Genomic DNA, 19546 nt, shown 5'->3' with positions numbered 1-19546 from the left:
TATTAGGGAAGTAATCCTGTGCATTTGACAGTCAATTACTGCAGCCAAAGGGAATAAAAGGAACACTAACATGTGTCCTGTCTAACTTGGAATAGACGTCATAAGTAACAATGTCTCTTAAGTTGTAAAGGGATTGCATTTGTACAGGACAAAGCAATCTGGATAGCAACTTTTAGCTACTAGGACAAATAAAAAAAGTCATAATACAATTGTACCAACAATGCAATTACAGATACTCGCCAACAAAGAAGAAGGAGGGAAAAAAAAAAACTACAAATTTGTGTCATAACAAACATTTTCTTCTTTGTTATTGTTTGAATACAACAAACAAATTTAAGTCTACATAAATGCCTATTTCTCTTTATATATCCCAACACAACAAAAGAAACTCTCAACACTTGATAGACATAAGATTAATCTACTCCCTTTTCTCCTATGAGATTTGTTAAAATCACAACTATCAATAGCCTTAGGTTCTACATTTATTCAACAATTACAAATCTTTCCATTTTTAACCTGTAATATTTGTCTCCTGTGTAACCCCCCATTCAGCAATTCTATCCCTGTTTGTTAACTTATCTTTAATGGTCACCCAACCTATAAACAAAATTTTAAGAAAGGAGCCTCTAATATAAACACCATTCATCACTTGGATTTTGATGCTCCTAAAAGCTATGTTGTGGCAATTATGCAGAAAATGAATGCAAAAAACTAAGAGATAGAATTGAGAGAAGAACAAAATGAATTTGAAAGTGAATTGCATTAATCATAGAGAACATGTACGTCAGTATATAAAAACTTGTTCTAGACTACAAATATGCCTTTGATAGCTAGTAACAAACAATGCAAGATTAACAACACTTACTAGTTACCTGCCATACCAAAAGATGGTTGCAGGGTTAACTGCTATTACAGAATTGTAGTTATAACAATCTAAACTAATCTGGTAACAAATTTCAACAAGCTGAACTAATCTGTGTTGAGGTGTGTGCGTGTTTGTGTTTGCCTGCATGTATATCATATACACCTTTCAATAAATGAAAGAAAACAATATAAAATTTGGTATAACTTCCTTTCATGAATCCAAGAAGAAAAAAAAAAGACTCCTTTCCAAACAACATAAAAACAGAAAAAACCGATATCATTAATTTTGGGACATGCCCAATCGGGTAGATATAAAAAATCCAAAATACATGTTTGACTACATCAAGCCTACTAGTAACATGTAAGATTTATCAAGATTGAAAGTGACAATTAACTTAATTTCTAAAGTATCTTGACATTGTACTATAGACCTGGTATTGAATTGCACATTCACCAGAGCAGATATAGGAGGATTAGGGAACAGAAGAGGGAAAATTCCCATTATGTAGCTCACAAGCCAAAGAGACTTCTAATGAACACAATGAGACAGAAATAGAAAACAAAACTAGCCAAAATATTTAGGAAATTTATGCCTACTAGAAGCCATACTCCACACTTCAACCTTACCAATAGTTGGCAGTCTAACAATTATCAAAGAAAGAATTAATTCAAAAGTATCTATTAGAGAATAGTATATGTAACTATGTAAGCGGTTTAGCACTCACTATATTTGTCTTCTGAACCTGTTTCTATATTCTTTTTTGCATCCATTAGTTTTTCCTGAGAGACAACACTCGGAGAACCATACACACTAAAGCATGGATTAAAGGCCCAAGAAAACTCAACTTTAAGAAAATATAGAATCAATGCATATCGCAATTATCAGAAGGCTATTTTGAATATCATGATCAACATTTATAAGACAAAAATAAGTTTAGAAACCCTATATACATGCAAGTTAACTCATCATAAAACCAATTGGTCTCTTCACAATTAAAAGACCAAACCATTACTGGAAAAAAATTTAGAACTATAGTCAACAAAATCACCAAGTTATATTATAAACCACATCAAAAGAATACAAAAACATAGAATACTATATAGGGAATAAACAATTACATGATTGAATGCTGCATTCTCATGAAAAATTAATCACATAAGATGTTTTGACAGGTCACAAAAACAAAGCATTACATAAAACAAAAACGAATTTTGTTTGAAATTTATTGTTTCATGAGTTCAATAATGATTTCAAGATATGCCATGAAATAGTGCCTGATAGGTAAATAAAGATACAATGTATTTGTTTCTTAATATCTCCAAAGAGACTGCAAAAAACATATATATAAAACCTGGCATACATTAAACAGAAACCTTAAAAAAATAAAAAAATAAAAAGTTTTACTAGTTTCAAAACTCACTAGAAAAAGAGAAACTGCAACAACCAAAGGAACAGGTGAGCATAAGAAAAAGGAATAGGTAAGCATACACTACACATGACAATTAATTGGTAACCATTGTCTTACATAGTACATATACACCCATGGTAAGCATTAGTTTCTACCAATAAAAAAAAAAGAAAAAAAATAGTGCAACAGGTACAACACTGAAAATCCGATTACTACACCAAGCCTAAGCAACCCTATCGACACAATCCCCTTTCCTTCACTGAAAATGAAATTCAGGGTGCCTTTGGTACTCTTCTTCTAGCCACTTTAGTTGGACGTCCTTGTCATCGCGAAGTGCTGCAAACATGTGCCTACCCTGCTCTTTTCTCATGAAGTAGAGGGTGCTAAATAGATGAAGGTAATGACCCGAGTGCACCCCGGGAAGACTCAACACCATGTCGAGAATTGCTTTAACCTGAGTAGTTGCTGTGGAAGCAAATGGTGTACAGGTACTTACACTTCTACTTTCAACAATAACATCTGAGATGCTCTTCAAAGAGACGGACATCTCTTGCGCAACTGAACGCTTTTTTCCTGATTTCTTGCAAATTGGCTTGAAAAGGTGGACACTGGTTGCCAAGCCTTTCCCCTTAGTCACTGCCAATCTTACCCTCGACGATGATGGACCTTCAACCTCCATTGCGTTAACATTCACAAAGGGTTCACATTGGGGGTCAACAAATTCTGTGCTATTAGCAGAGTCCCCAGACCCTTCGGTGCTTGCTATTGGTATTTGACCACTTGTGTAAAATGCATTTTTCCTTGTTGCAACCGTGCCTCCAAACATGATGTTCATGAAGTCATGATTCGACAAACATTTATTTTTAAAGGTTTTTGCATTAGGACATGCCTACCATGTGGACAACCAATAGTTAGACCACAATAATATAGTTGTAGACTATAAAGTTTTTCACAATTATGTAAAGTGAACTAACCGCAATCTTTCGGGTCCACCACTCATCACTGGCCTTAAGCATCCCAGTTCCAGCATCATAACCCAACCCAGTCTCATTGTCAAAAAACTCGTTATACTGCTTCCACCCTTTTCTCAAATGATCCCATTTGTTTTTAATCTACAGGTAAGTCACCACTTTTCCCATGGCACCCAGCTGCTCAATCACTGCATTAACCCAAGTTTTGGTAAAAAATCCTCCTTTCCTCTTGCCATTTATGACTTGAACAACACAGAACTCAAAAAAAACTTGTAGTTCCTTAGGGTCTTTCCAGTCAACTCTCGAATCATTACTACCACCGTCCTTTGATTTCTCCTTAACCATTTTTGCTACAACTTCCTTCTATACTCATCGAGACATTTCAACAAACAGTTTGTGTGCATATCATAATCAGTTAGGCATGCCCACATGAAAAATGCAAAGTAAACTAAAATGTATCTAAATACAACAGAGGTAGGAAGAGAAACAATGATATTACATGAAGGATCAAGAAACCCACATACCAGTGTCATGAAAAACACAAAAGAACCACACACAAATGTTGAATACAAAAACCACACACAAACGTTGAACACAAAAAACCACAGATTGATGAAGTCTCATGGAAAATAATATAACCACACACCAACAGATCAGAGAGCATGAGAAGTTAGACACAACTTACCCATGAATGCAGAGACCCACAGTGGTGGCAACGATGTCCCAAGCGGAGAGAAGGTGAGCTTGAGCGAAGGAAGAGCAGAGGGGATCTTTTCAGAGAGGTCCCCGCGTAATGGGTTTGCTTGTATCGTGTGTGCTCTGTTTTGATGGTTTTGTGGTTAGTGGGTAGGTGCAATTCATTGAAGATGATTCAGATGGAGCATTGAAGAGCTTTTAAGACATTCTGCCACAGTAGTTGAGAGAAAATAAGAAAGTTGAAGAGAATGAAAATAGCCGTAGAACAGAGCGCACCATTTTGATCAGATGATAGTTGTGCTTGTGCAATGAACAGTACACGCATCGTTTTCATCAGATCGTTGAGCGCATCGTTTTTCACAGTACACGCACACGCCTTGGAGTTTAATGAAACAATGCGTCTTTTTTGCGTTTCAGCTCTTTTCAATTCATTCTTGAATTTTGCTGGCTTTGGTGTCCATGAATAGTACTTCAACACACGTTTGGAGTTTAATGAAACGGTGCATTAGAGTTTACATTTCAGCTATTTTCATTCCTGCATTTCCTCAGCATTTATTTTGTCTATTGTGTAGCGTGGGTCCTAGCAAATAATAAACGCAAATGTGAAATGCAGCACAAAACATGGATCCAAACAGATATTTAACATTTTAAACTATTGTTGAGAAATTTTAAATTACTAGTCATAATACTAACAAACTTGTGGAATACACTATATGACTAGTATATACAATAATTATTTGACCCACATATAATTAAGCAATACACTTGTAGGGATAAGGGGCCTAAGAGTATATATTGGGTCGTAGGCCTTGTCTGGGGACGCTTAGTGGTCTGAGGACAGATAAACAACAGTGAAGACGTAAGACTCAGAACACCATGAGCAAGCTACGACTAAAAAGGCTGGGGAAGATAGGCCGAGGAGGAGTGTCTCCTCAGTTAAGCGAAGCAGAGGTCAGAAGATGTGTTCTGCCATCCAAAAGCAACATTCTAGGAGATTCTACTGATAAAGATATGCATTATGAAAGCACAAAACAAAGGAAAGCCATGAAATATTTATAGCTAACTCTCTGAGCGCATTAATGAGAAAGTGATACCTAAACAGTAATTTTCAGTCTTACAGCTACTCCCAAAGACTTCAAGAAAGTGTTGATGTGACAAGGATCAACATCAGCAATCTAATCTACATGTGGAGGGTAGAGATGAGGGAAGGAAGATAATATAAAATAGAAAGAAGACCCTGAAGGAAAAGGGATCAGAGAATTAAGAGAAAACATTGTAGCAACAAGAATTGTACTTGTAATCAAATTCAAGTAATATATACAAGAATTGATCTCCTTGGATTGTGCTGAAGACGATTTTCTTTAGATACAACAAGTCTATCTTTGCTTCATTGTGATCTGGATCCATTATAGTTATGACCTAACTCTTTAGAGCCTAGTTTTCTAACTCATTCTCTACAAATTCATCGTAATGGGCTCTTTGGGCCTAGATTTTTTTAGTTTTTGAGCCTAGGAGCTAAAACCTGCCTTTACAATTGGCGCTGTCTGTGGGAATTCTGATGTTGTAGTGAGTTTAACGTTCAATTATGGTAGGTTTAGGTTTGAATCGGGAGGAATCTATGGGGTCCCAACGTCAATATCATTTTATTAATCTTGAGCGAAAAAGAAGGGACTAGGTGGTTAGTGTGCATACCACTTATACTAGCAGGAGTCAATCTCGAAGCGGGAGCCACCTTTCTCATGAAGAGAATACCAGAGCCATGCAACTGGAGATTGATCATTTGAAAAGGAGGTTGCGCCGCGAATGACGAAGACGAACTCCTTCCAATTATGATTTCTCTTCTGACGAAGATGGAGATGGCAATTACAGGCCCAGGTCAAGGACTCCCCCCAAAGAGTCTTTCTCGTGTGATGAGGACGGTCATCGAGAGCGCAGAAGTAAGAATTCATCTTGTAAAGGCTTGGAAAATGACGCTATGAGCAAGGTGTTAAATCAAATTTCCAAATCACTTTTCACGCGCAGAATTGAAGGGGAAAAACTTCCTCAGTGTTTTACTTAGCCAACCTTCACCATGTATAATGGCCAAATAGACCTCGTAGAGCACATAAGTCAGGCTATGCACTCCAAGAACAAGGCCTTAATGTGCAAGGTGTTCCAATCCAGTTTGGGACCTGTGGTAATGAGATGGTTTGATGGCCTGAAAGCAGATTCTATAGATTCCTTTAAGGAATTCACCCGGGCATTTGGATCTCGCTTTATTACATACAGTAGGGTTCCTCGGTTCTTAGATTCCCTGTTGTCTATGACCATGCGAGAAGGGAAGACCCTGGAAACGTACTTAGATAGGTATCGGGAGATGTTCAATGAAATAGATGGAAACTTTGATGACATGGCCATAAGAACTTACAAGGTCGGCCTACCTGCCGAGCATGGCTTGGGGAAATCTTTGATTGGGAAACCTGCTAATAGTGTACGTTAACTCATGGACCGAATTGATAAGTATAAGCAAGTCGAGGAAGACCAACGACAAGGGAAAGGGAAGGCTAAGGTTATCCCTTAGGAGATGAGGGATTTCAGGTGGGACAGATACAACAATAACTAGCCCCAAAGAGACTTTGCTGGGGCATTCGGGGTCTGCCACTACTCAAATGGTCAACACGGTGTTTCAAGAGCCAGTACACCAAGACTTAGAGAAAATCAAGAACGAACCATTCTTCAAATGACCAAATAAGATGAGAGGAAACCCCATGAAATGCAACCAAAGTCTTCATTGGTAGTACCACTGGGACCGAGGGCACACCACGGAAGATTGTAGAACTTTGTGGAGTCACCTAGAGTAGCTGGTTAGAGAAGGGAGGCTTAAGCAATTTTTACATATGCCCAATGGGCAAGGGGGCCAGGCAGGATTGGGATCTCGAAGAGACGTTTCTTCGAGAGCCCCTTTGGGCACAATTAATGTCATCCTCGTTGCTTCAGGGAGGACTGGTTCTCATCCTTTCAGGGTGATGTTTGTGGTACGGCCACCTGCCGAGAACTCTACCTATGAGCCGAAGAGGGCTAAGATGGAGATCCGACCAACGTTAAGCTTTTCGGATGAAGATAAGGTTGGAACCATATAACCGCATGATTATGCCTTGGTGGTCACCCTCAAGATAAGGAAATATGATGTGAAGAGGGTGTTGGTGGATCAAGGCAGCGGGGCGGAGATTATGTACCCGATTTGTACAAATGGCTAAACTTAAAACCTGAAGATCTAATAGCTTATGATTTTCCTTTGCTAGGCTTTGACGGGAAAGTTGTTCTCCCAAAGGGTCAGATCAGACTACCCCTGCAAGCAGGCTCAGAGGTGGTAGAGGTGGACTTCATTGTGGTAGATGCTTATTTTCTTTACATGGCCATTGTAGCAAGGCCTTGGCTTCACGCCCTGGGAGCCATTTCCTCCACTCTACATTTGAAAGTGAAATATCCGTCTGGGGACAGGATTGAGAAGCTGGTTGGGAGCCAGTCCGTGGCAAGGCAGTGCTTAGTGATTGCAATTTTGCAATAGCCTGAAAATAAGTCCTTAGCTTCTACTTAGGTGAGCTTATAGCAATCAAGGATCCTAGAGCCATCCATGGTAGCAGTGTTAGAAGGGGCAAGTGTGAGGGACTAGAAAATGTGGTTATAAATGGTGGTAAGGAGAAGTTTTTTTAGGTCGGAGCTTAGTTGCCTCCGCAGGAGAAGGAAGAGCTGATGTTGTTCCTTAGGAGGAATATTGATGTGTTTGCATGAAGTCTTTTTTTTTTCAACGTCAGTCTCTTTTTTTTTTTAGTTCTATTATCGTTTGAATTTGAGTTTAAGGTGGATTTGTTAAAAAGATAGAGTTTCACCCCTTATTAAGTTTTGATTAAATAAAAATAATTTTATTTAAAAAAAATGATAATGACGAGTTTGAGTTTAAGTTGGACTTATTAGAGAGATAGAGTTTTGCTCTTGGTTAAGTTTGAACTAAACAAAAATAATTTTATTTAAATAAAATGATAATTTTATTTAAATATTGTGCTGACGTGAAAAATTGTAGGAACTTCAGAGGTTTCAGTTATATATATATATATAATCAGGTTTAAAATGAGATTACATAACAAATTAGTTTCGTTTGATGTTACTTAATTAATGAAATAGTTTCGTTTGAGGCTACTTCAAAAAATTGTTTGTGAAAATCAAATAAATAGCAAAAAAGGCCTTATGCTCCATCCCATTCCCACCCCAATTTTTAGATGAAAGAATAAAAATGAGCTTACTCCTGCTCTTGTCTGGAGTGTAAAGAAAGTATAAAGAACAAAAAAATGAGAAAGTTAAACAAATTACCAAGAATAAAGCAAAGGGAAATTGAGAAAGTAAAGCAAGGTAGAAACAAAGCTTTTAAAGAAGTGCCAATTCCAAACCTTAAAGAACGAATGCAATGCTAATTGGATTTTATTTAAATATTAATAATAATGATAAATTTGAGTTTAAGTTGAACTTGTTAAAAAGATAAAATTTTACACTTTATTAAATTTGAACTAAGTAAAAATAATTTTATTTAAATAAAATAATAATTTTTTTTAAATATTATACTGACTTGAAAACTATATATATATATATATATACACATATTAATGCCATTGCTAAGATGACGTCATGTCATAAAAGATCAACGACACAGAGCCAAAGAAATCTAACAGCAGGTCCAGCGAGTTCACAACACAGATTCCCGGGACCCACAACCCCGAGAAAACGTGCGGAAGAAGAATGAAAGCGCCGCGCAATTGGCTGAACCTAGAAAAAAGTCAAAACAGAACTCAGAAACTGCTTTGACTCTCAGTCTCTCTTAATTCTCCCCAAGCTCACGTAAACGCCGACTCTTCCTATCATTGCCCATCAAATAGTGATACTCAGGCGGGAGAGAGAGAGAGAGAGAGAGAGAGAGACTATAAAAAAAAAAAAGCGAAAGTGACAAAAAAAAACCAAAGGAGCTATTTTTTGATTATTTTTAAAATCCCACTGCTTCTCTATTAAGTTTTGATAGTACAAAGTAGAAACAGAGAGACTAGACTAGAGAGTATACTCAAAAAAATTCCAAGAGAGAGAGAGTGCGTGTGTAGCAATGGCTTCGTCTCCAACTTCGTCGTGTAGTTCATCGTATTCGACTCCATTTTCGTCGTCGAAATTCTCTTCTCTACCAGTAATGGCGCTCAGGGAGAAGATCGTCGAGAAAATCCTCGAAAATCGCGTCACTCTTATCGTCGGCGAGACTGGCTGTGGTACTTCCGTACTCTCTTTAACTTTATATCTAGACTCTGTAGTATTAATGTACGATCGATTCGTGCTTTTTTGTTAGGTTCTGTTTGGTTGCCGAGAAAATATAGGAAAATAGGACTTGTTTGGTTGTTCAGAAGACTCGGAAATATTTTGCGTGCTTGCATTTGAATGCTGAGAAAACTGAATGAAGATAAAGAATGATCGGGAAAAAAAAGAAGCTTTAGTAGTTTTAGTTTTCGATGTTTGGTTGTTAATAGTATGGAATTTGGTTGTGTCTTCCTTATGTACATATATTATACATTAGGTGGACTGGAAAATGTAGGGAGAGAAGATATTGAAATTTGAATCATTTAAGACTTCATGAAGTGATAATTTTTGCTATTCAACTATATGGCCTAATTGATTTGTGTGTGTGGTTTCTCTCTTCGAAGACAAAATTAACAGATTTCTTTTCTGCATCACCTCTGTATCTCTCTGTTTAACTAAAATGATCATGGGATTGAGTTCTGTCTTGTTCACTGTTTTTGAATTTCTAGGACTCACACATTAGATTTTTTTAAACTAAATGTACTTCTACTTATTAAAAAAAAAACTGAATATAATTCTGAACATGGGCACAATATTTTGATACATTCTTTTACTTCTGGGTTTCCTTTTTTTAAAATGGTAAGTTATGCCTGCAAAATAGAATGATGGAAAAGAATGCATGTGGCATTCCTTGATTAGTTTGTTGAGGATCCATAACTGGCCCCAAAATTGAGGTCTAAGGTTTTGTAGTTGTTCTTGTAAGTTACACATGACATGCTCAGTGAGTCTTGAAGCCCCAACTTCACCCCCCTCATTGCTCTTAAATGGAAGGAGGTGCCATCTAATTTAGAGTTTATTGCATTAACTGAGTGCAAAGACCAATAAATTTAAATTAACAAGTTATTTGATGGTTCATGCTTTTATACTTATAGAAAGAAAATCAGAATATCTACTATCTTCTATCATTGCTGGTTCACTTAAGGCTACATTAATGGGAATGGGGTTTGGTTAAATGATTTAATTAACCTTTTCATGTTGTTAACATTTTTGTCTAATTTTTAATACAGGAAAGAGCTCACAGGTTCCCCAGTTTCTCCTGAGGGAGGGCATGGCACCAATACTATGTACTCAACCTAGGAGATTTGCTGTTGTAGCTGTTGCTAAAATGGTTGCAAAAGCTCGTAACTGTGAAGTGGGAGAAGAAGTTGGATATCACATAGGTCATTCAAAGCACTTATCAGCAACGTATGTTATGATCAATAACATTATGCATGTTCTATGTCTTAACATGAGCGTAAATTTTTAAATATTATTTTTGGGGTAGTAAAATTGTAAAAGAGCTTCATTCAAGCAACATGATATAGAGGTTTCAACAGAAGTTCAATTTATTACTTGTCAAACATGGTGGTGATTTGTACTGTTCTTTCTCCTTTGATGACTGTCTTTGGCACCATATTTGAGGTTCTAGTATCAAAATTTTATATTATTTTTGTTAATAGGTTTGCATATAGATATCAAGCATTGGTGCAATAGCAATTTCCTTCCATCAAAGCAACAGGTTGCAAGTTTGAGTCTGAGAATCAGCCTCTCCAAAACAAATTGGGGTTAAGGCTATCTACCATGAGCTCTCACTGACCTTGCAAAAGTGGGAGCTTTGTTCCCTGGGTACGGCCTTTTTTAGGTTTGCATATATGCATGGTTGCAATGGCCTGAACTTTTGTACAATGCACTTAGATTATTTATTTAAAAGAAGAACTTATTTTTAGGAGCTGGTCTGAAAGCCAGGGAATTTTCTAGAACAATCTTTTGTTTGACTTGGACAAGGTCAATAAAGACAAGACATTGTTATGTCTAAAATGCTACCGTATCTTATTACCTAAGGGCATATCATGGTTCTTAGTCACATTCACATGATATTCAAATTATTTTTGGTCCTATGGAAGTTATTTTTAGAAATACCAGTTTGAGTTTTTGTTTAGACTCTTCTTTGGAAGTGGGCTTGAGTTGATTACAAGTTGCAGAAATTCATGCAATCAGTCTTAGATTGGATCCTATAATCAAGTGAGGCTATGCATGTTCTTTCTTAGGGCCAAACTGCAGATTCTGTGTCTATGTGCCAGGTCACCTTAATGACCTGCCCTTATTGTAATAATTTTTTACTCTGAATTTATTTGTAACAGTTATGCATTTTTGCCTGGTATTGTTTCACAGATCAAAGATTGTTTTCAAAACTGCTGGAGTTTTGTTGGATGAACTGCGAGAGAAGGGAATGAATGCCCTGAAGTACAAGGTTATTATTCTTGATGAAGTGCATGAACGATCTGTAGAATCTGATCTTGTTCTTGTTTGTCTTAAGCAGTTTCTGATGAAGAACAATGACCTAAGGTTTACATTTTCTTTCTTATTGTTGTTATTGCTGGCAATTTTCATGCAATAAGCTAACCTAAAGTAGTTGGAATAAGACTTGAGTTAATTTATTAAAGTTTGTGTGTTGACTATCCGATCATTTCATTTGAAAGTATCTTTTTAACTTCTAAAGGAATTGTGGTTTATCTCTTGTATTTCCACAGTTGTGAGTTTTAATTGAAATTTTTGGGCCTAAGTTTGTATCTGGATCTAATGGATTTCTGAATTTTCAGGGTGGTATTGATGTCTGCAACAGCAGATATTTCAAGATACAAGGATTACTTCAAGGATCTTGGCAGGGGAGAACGAGTTGAAGTGCTTGCAATACCTAGCTCTGACCAGAAAACCATATTTCAGCGAAATGTTTCATATCTTGAACAGGCAATTACTTGTACTCTGAATGCATTTTTTTGTCCTGTCATTCATGCAAGGAACTAATATTAATTCAAAGCACTTCACTCTTAAGTCTTAACATTATAGTAATATAAAACCATGGATTTAAAAAATTCCTGTTCCTTTTATTTTGTATGTAATATTTTCCTTGGATACAATCGACTATATGGATTGGAATCCATTGATCTGACTTTCTGCACCATTAATGTATTTGGCTGGATGGTATCATGGTATAGGAGCATAAGAATAGGAAGTAGTTAGTCCTGTTTAAAACTGGACTTGCAACAATTTCATGAAAGCGCCTTCCGAATTCACCATATGCATGCTATTAATTGAAGAATGAGGAAAGGAGTTAGTTGGTGAAAAGTTTCCGGTGTACTTACTTTAAACAAGATTAGGATGAATAGGCAATGGTGTGTATGTTGGGACGGGAATATTATCAGGCTGAGATTGGACTTGGTGCATAGAGTATCTTGAAAGAGTGTTTGATTCAATTTTAAAAAGTACATATAGTGAGTGATATATAAAAAAAAGAAACAAAAAAAGAAGAAGAATATATAGGGAGTGGTTTGAGAGGCTTGGCAAGGTTAAGGTATGTAGAGTGTAGAGTTTGTTAATTTTTTTTGATAGGTTATTAAAGTTAGAATTTAGGTATAAAGTTCTTTTAATAGATTTTTATGTTTTATATATATTTTTTAATCTAGTGCATATGCCTATATGATGATGGTATCAAATTGTAGATAATTTGGCCTGAAAAAAGTAATGTGACCTTGTGGAAAAAGATTAGATTATGTGACAATACATGGCACTTGTATTTATTGGAAACCATGAGTAAGTTTCAGAGTTTACAATGGAATATGATCTTTTATTATGAAAACCTATTTTAATTTTACTGAAATTTTTTTCATTATGCTTTGTTTTCTGTACAGATAACTGAATTTCTTGGAATAAGTTCAGAGTTAAATTCTTCACAATATTGTCCTGGTCCAAGCCCTTCCATGGCTGATGCTGATATTAAGCCTGATGTCCACAAACTTATTCATAAAATGGTGTTGCATATCCATGAGAATGAGCCAGACATTGAAAAGAGCATTTTGGTTTTCCTCCCAACGTACTTTTCGCTGGAGCAGCAATGGAACCTTCTGAAGCCACTTAGTTCATCTTTTAAAGTTCACATTTTACATAGCAGTGTTGACACTGAACAAGCTCTCATGGCCATGAAGATCTGGAAGTCCCATCGTAAGGTATGCCACGATCGGTTCTCCACCTTATATTTGTGTGTATCATGGTCAGGGAAGAGGTAGGAAGGGATGGATGGATGTGGACTTGATATTTAACATAAAAGAAATGATCTTTGATAACTTGTAAATATCTTCTGTTTCATAATGTCATTGCATTATCCTTTAATTATGCACTTTCTATTTGAGGAGTATATAGGGCTAGTTTAATTCTGATGCTGCTTCTTTATAAAGCATGGTCTTTGATGCCTCTAAAACTGCAAATCTATTTAGGCTGTGAATCATAGTTTCATCTTGTAATTAATTAATTATCTTCCATTACCAATATTTAGCAGTTGCAAGGTCAATTTGGTTATTGTTGTTGTTGATCTAGTTAGTTATTCCCACTATCATGGTTGTGGCTGTTCTATTGAATAACATGTTTATCAGGTTATATTGGCTACAAATATTGCGGAGTCATCTGTGACAATACCAAAGGTGGCGTTTGTTATTGATTCATGCCGATCTTTACAAGTTTTTTGGGACAGTAATCGGAAAAATGAAGCTGTAGAGCTTGTTTGGGTTTCCAAATCTCAGGTGATGGGGGAATCATACTGGTTTTCTTGTTAATTAGTATTCTTACTATTTTCTTAGCTCCTTTTTTCAAATTGTGCTGTAGGCTGAGCAGCGTAGAGGAAGAACTGGTCGAACTTGTGATGGCCAGGTTTATCGGTTGGTTACAAGATCATTTTTCAGCCAGCTTGAGGATTATGAGTGTCCATCTATACTAAGGTTATCATTGAGGCAGCAAGTGCTTCAGATCTGTTGTGCTGAATCTAGAGCTATTAATGATCCCAAGGGTATGGTAATATGATCTCATTTTGCTGTAAATTCTGGACCACTTGTAAATTTTTCAAGGGAAGTCCACAATTCCTCTTCATTTTATTTACATATGATCACTTAAGATAGAGGCCCAATATAGAATGGTTGAAGTGTTGAATTTCCTTTATGTCCTGTTGTATTACTGTGGAGGTATGCCGCTAGTGGTGGGTGGGTGGAATCCAACCCAAGTTAAAATGGCCTTATCTAGTAGAAAAAGCTCACATTGGAGTTGGTAAATGTTGGTATGCGCTTGGGCTTGAAATCCCTGCTCAACACATATATATATTTATTTATATTTGGAGATGAGCAAAAACCTCTGGCATCAAGATGCCCTCTAGATATATTCTTGCATGAGTTATCATGTATTACTTGCAAAAGGTAAGAAAATTGTGTAATATAATTATCTATGTCACGTTATGTAGGAAGTACAAATAGTTATACTATTGATTTGATTGAGTTGCCCTCTTAATTATTTTGACTTTTTCTTACCAATTTTTCCATCTAGAGTTGTAGTAACTACAAGCATTTTTAGAAAGAAGGGTTGACCTATAAAACATTTCCACATTCCCCACACTAGTATATTTATCACTTAGCAGAACACCACCTATATCTAACATGACTAGTATGTCATTTGTTTTGAATGTATAGCATGATAGCAGCATCAAGAAAGACAACAAACATGAATTAGGCTTACCAAACCTACACTACCTGCTCAACACTCTTTGACCAGGTTTTTTGAGATTTGAGATTTTTGGTGTGGCTGGGTATTGTCAACCTTACTACCTTAGGGTTGAGTTTGGCCAGCCTTTTTGCCCAAAGGGCAGTCCAAATGATCATTATATTATTATTTGCATCTGCCAACCTTTCTATCCCTTAAAAATGCATTAATTTATCATGTTAATTAAAATAATATTGTGTTCTTTTTATCTGATGCTATGATTGTTTTTTCTTTGATAGTAGACTTTATGATTGTTAAGTGGTTAGTTTTTCTCAATTTTGTGCAAGTGATACTGGATTTTAAGATCAAGGTATAATTAAAGCTTGAAACATAGAAATTTTGTGGTACAAATTCACTAGTTTAGGAGATATAGGGAGTCATAACAATATCTGCTATGAAATAATTACTACATGGAGGAGATCCACTGTACGTTTGTGTGAGTACAGTTTTCTACTTTGAGGATTGAATATGGTTTAAGCTGTTGGAACTTTTTTGCAGCCTTATTGCAGAAGGCTCTGGATTCACCAGATCCTGAAGTTGTTGAGGATTCACTGAACTTGCTTGTTCACATGCGTGCATTGGAGAGGACGCCTCTAAGAGGCCGGTATGAGCCTACATTGTATGGACGATTGCTTGCCAGTTTCTCATTGTCTTTTAATGCTTCTGTGTTGATACTTAAGTTTGGACTCGTTGGAATGCTGCGTGAAGGCATTCTGCTGGGTACATTAATGGATACACAGCCCCCACCCATTCTTCGTCCTTTCGGAGAGGAACATTTGGTATTTTTATCCATCAAGTGGATGAACTTTGCAGTTTTGAAATTCCTTGATTGCTAGAACAATTGCCGTATCTGATATTCTGATTTGATTGTTGTTCCCCAGTTTACTGAGTACATCAACTGCTACTTTAGTGGAGATAGCAATGATGATGTCCAAATTGGGCGAAAGGAGGTGGTACTCATGGCAAACCTATGTGCATTTCAGTTTTGGCAACGTGTATTCAAGGTAAAGTGGTATGATTTTAATTGGAATTTGGACTTTTTAATAGAATTTGAATGCATGATTTACACATTTTGCCTTTCTATGAAGGATAAGCACCGTCTTGAAAATTTGAAGCAACTTCTGAAGTTTGATGAGATAAAAGATACAACATTACTGCTGCCAAAGATTGAGGAAGAATGGTGCTCTTTCCATAATCTTTTGCAGTCATCATTACATCATGTCTCAGAAATATGTATGAATCTATGCCATTACAGCACTCTTTAAAAAAAAATATATATATATATATTGTGCAGTCATAACTACAGTGTATCTATGACTTAAGTACAATCTTAAACATAAATTTAATTGCACCCTTTTTTAATAGAAAAAAAAAATTAGTTTAAGCTCCTTTTCAAGTTTGAGAGTCTTTCTTTTCAGATGAGGATGTGTTAAGTTCAGTGCATCGTTTTCGGCCCAAATTTCTGGCTACATCCAATGGGCTGCCATCCTACTATGATCCTTATGAATTTGAACATACTTGCCTTCTCCAATGTCAGTCAGATGGAGATACAGATGCACTTGATGACGACCATCTTGAGCCATCTAGTGAAATAAGGAAATGTGTTGCTGAACCATTTGTTGCTTCCAATAATTTTCAGACCAATGATGTGGTTAAAAATTTGGCAACTACTATCAAAGAGGTATCTTCTTTTGACTCTCTTGTGTGCACTATTCTTGACATAAAAACTGATCTTTCCTTTACCTGTCATGTTTAACAGATAAGGGTTCTGTGCACAGAAGACAGATCTGGTAACCAGCATATAAATGCTGACGATAATGGTTCTCATGTCAATGGGGACGAGTCTCTATGTGTATATTTTATTAAAGGATTCTGCAACAGGGGCAGTCAATGCTTGTTTTCTCATTCACTTGGAGCGAAGAGACCCATATGCAAATTCTTCTTTTCATTCCAGGTATCTCACATTTGCGGCTTCAATAATTGAAAATGGTGTATGAAGTGTTTATATGGCCTCAGTTAGCCCATGCTAATTATTTTAGGGTCTGGTCCCTTAGGGCATTTGTTAATTGATGATTTTAAGAAAGTTTTAATATCACTTTTATTAAAAATATAAAAAGTTATTAAAAAAATCAATTACTTTTCTCTTTTCGCAAAAAAAGTTTCTTAAAATACTTTCTAAACTAATACCCTTAAGGCATCTATTAACTTTTCCCATTATTTAAAGTACAAATAGTTGCAATGCTTAACTGCAAATGAAGTAATCAATAGTCATCAATTAAAGATCATCAAAAACTGCCATTCGGACTTTGTTGGACCTGCTGTTTGAAAACATACTAATAGTGAAGCATGTTATAGTCCTTGGATATACAAACTGACCAAAGCATTCTTAGTAGAAGCTGTGAATATTTTCTCATGCCTAATCTGGTAGGGAAAAAGTTTAATGCCTAATCTGGTAGGGAAAAAGTTTACCTCCAAACTGGTTTGGAGGAAAATAAGTTCCTCCATCCCACTATGTGGTGGTTGATAAAACCATACATGTGTACTCTTAGTCACAAGATCTATTCAATGAGTCTTGTAAATTATTTAAATGATACACGTGGATGGTTTGGAGGAAAGCTGTGTCCATCTGGCAGTGGGGCACCTGTCTGGAAACACTCTTTTCTGTGGAATAAGAATTCTTTTTTAGAAAAATCTTAATAAATGTCCCATTTCTTTTTAGTATGATGCTCTGCTTTATTGTAATTTGTATTTCATTATTGACAGGGCTGTCGAAATGGAGATGCATGTTTCTTTTCTCATGATCTGGGTCCATCACCATCACCATTACCATCACCATCGGCATCATCTTCTAGCTCAGCTTTATGCCTGCCAGAAGATAGTGATGCGAATGCTGCTTCCCTTCTACGTTTTTTCCCTACATCTTCAGATGGATGCATTCTTCTATTGGATGACACAGATTTACGTTTCTCCACAAATCTTGCTCGCTACTATGATCCATCCAAGATAGTCTCAACAACATGTTTGTCTGATACATACATCTGCAATCCATCCTTGACAGGTGTCCGAATTTTTTGGGGCCTTTATCACCCATGCCATACCATCCTTGCCAAAGGGGAGAATCCAATCCCATGGGATGAAGTGAAGTGTGTGCTATGGTTTCCTAACTTAGAAAGTTATAGTGAAAATTTGGATAGGCAAAAACTTCTCTTGCAGAATTTTTTTGAATATCTATCCATTCGGATATTGGCTGGTGCCTTGTATGAAGTGCGAGTTATTCTTACCATGAACAATATCCGATTTTCACAACTACAGGTAATAATTGATGCTATAAATCATTCATGTTTTGCCTTCTCCACTGCCTGCTTTGCTACTGAGTTTTCTCAAGAGGGGGTAGAAACTGGGAATAATTAGATTGATGACTCTCTTGTCTTGTATTTAGCAATGTTGTTCTACCTGGAACTTGTGTGCATTTAATGCACTTCTAAATTCTTTTAATAACACATTGGTGGATACTGGATAACTGTTATGATGAAGTTCTTGGACATAAAATAATGATGCTGCATCCTGTATTACTTTGATGGTTGTGATGATGATGTGGCAAAGCATTTGATTATTGTGTTTTCAGGTTGAAAAGTTGGGCAGAGATTTCTTCTTCTTCCTTACTGAGTCATTTCCGTTTGACATAACAAGCTTTGGGGAGTTAACAGACTCAATCACCACAAAGAAGCCAATGTTGGTATCGCGGGCCATCTCTTATGTTTTTGATCTGCACCCACCTACTGACATCCAGTTTGGTGATTATGCAGCTACACTGCAGAAGCGTCTGCTAGATATCCAGAGCAACCTTTAGAGGATTTCCTGTGGGCCTCTACAGAAACTCATTGTGTAAAATAAGGAATTAGATTTTAGATTTTACTGGTTGTAAAGTTATTTGCTTTTGGCATTGTATAGTTATAGCAGGATAAGCGCATTGTAAGATTTTTGGGGCAGTTGAGAAGATCTATCTATTCCTATTTATGCTGCTTCTGAAGGAAATGATGTTACATTGAAATTGCCCCTATGTTATTTTATGGAAAACAGGTCTCGATTTTTTTCATACGAATTTCTGAAGCCATCTAAATATCTAGTTTCATTTTTGCTGCTAGCACATATAGGAATGTTTATAACCTTTGGAATTGTTGTCACTGCCTAATCATGGTGACTGGTGCGTTTAGAACTTTATTGTCTTGGCTTGGCTTATGATTCCAGTTTGCTCGGCTCGCCTGCTTGACTTTGCTAAGCCTGCTTACGTTTTTTATTTGCTAGTTCGTGTTTTCTCGGGTGATCAAGCATTTGAAATTTGATGACACTTTACACCTAGTACTAATGCTTTCGGTTCTTTCTATCTTTTTTGGCTGAATCTATTACTAATGCTTGCTAATGATTTTATCCCTGAAATTACACCTTACACCCAAATTCTTAGAAAAATGATGCATCTTAGTCGTTTTTAGTGAGATTGGGAAAATAGTTGATGATTTATTATGAGTTTATGAGTGATGTGACTTCTTTAGATGATACCCGTCAATAATTTTATTAAAGAAGCGCACGGCTTTTAAGGAAGACTAGAGTGCATGGAATCACCTCTCTTAAAAACTCCCAAAGGGTTACACGTGTCCAAGTCAAAACACAAAAACATTGTTCACA

General features: G+C 36.4%; 2 protein-coding genes across 2 annotated transcripts; one reads left to right on the top strand and one right to left on the bottom strand.

Annotated features, from left to right (window-relative positions):
* Window positions 1–2529: 2529 nt before the first annotated feature.
* Window positions 2530–3589, bottom strand: LOC126708177 (uncharacterized). The gene is made up of 3 exons (XM_050407983.1): window positions 3401–3589; window positions 3248–3343; window positions 2530–3162 (listed from the first exon to the last, which is right to left on the bottom strand). Exons 1-3 carry the CDS (start codon window positions 3587–3589, stop codon window positions 2530–2532), a joined length of 918 nt encoding a protein of 305 aa, XP_050263940.1.
* A 5356-nt stretch (window positions 3590–8945) lies between these two features.
* Window positions 8946–18959, top strand: LOC126709330 (DExH-box ATP-dependent RNA helicase DExH8). Its single transcript, XM_050409533.1, has 14 exons — window positions 8946–9222; window positions 10315–10492; window positions 11459–11632; window positions 11887–12034; window positions 12976–13290; window positions 13714–13860; window positions 13943–14123; window positions 15362–15642; window positions 15745–15867; window positions 15952–16096; window positions 16282–16544; window positions 16623–16817; window positions 17627–18175; window positions 18489–18959. Exons 1-14 carry the CDS (start codon window positions 9066–9068, stop codon window positions 18711–18713), a joined length of 3081 nt encoding a protein of 1026 aa, XP_050265490.1. The 5' UTR covers window positions 8946–9065; the 3' UTR covers window positions 18714–18959.
* The last annotated feature ends 587 nt before the right edge of the window (window positions 18960–19546 follow it).

Source organism: Quercus robur, chromosome 12 (assembly GCF_932294415.1).
Source record: "Quercus robur chromosome 12, dhQueRobu3.1, whole genome shotgun sequence".
In the NCBI taxonomy this organism is placed as follows: domain Eukaryota; kingdom Viridiplantae; phylum Streptophyta; class Magnoliopsida; order Fagales; family Fagaceae; genus Quercus; species Quercus robur.
This window is presented reverse-complemented; position numbering and strand designations above follow the sequence as displayed.

Coding starts and splice junctions, on each gene's coding strand:
- LOC126708177 (XM_050407983.1), bottom strand. CDS start 3,589: ATGGTTAAGGAGAAATCAAAGGACGGTGGTAGTAATGATTCGAGAGTT. Junction 3,344..3,400: donor TGGGTGCCATGGGAAAAGTG/GTGACTTACCTG, acceptor GGGTGGAAGCAG/TATAACGAGTTTTTTGACAA. Junction 3,163..3,247: donor GGTGGACCCGAAAGATTGCG/GTTAGTTCACTT, acceptor TCCACATGGTAG/GCATGTCCTAATGCAAAAAC.
- LOC126709330 (XM_050409533.1), top strand. CDS start 9,066: ATGGCTTCGTCTCCAACTTCGTCGTGTAGTTCATCGTATTCGACTCCA. Junction 11,633..11,886: donor ATGAAGAACAATGACCTAAG/GTTTACATTTTC, acceptor CTGAATTTTCAG/GGTGGTATTGATGTCTGCAA. Junction 14,124..15,361: donor AGCTATTAATGATCCCAAGG/GTATGGTAATAT, acceptor ACTTTTTTGCAG/CCTTATTGCAGAAGGCTCTG.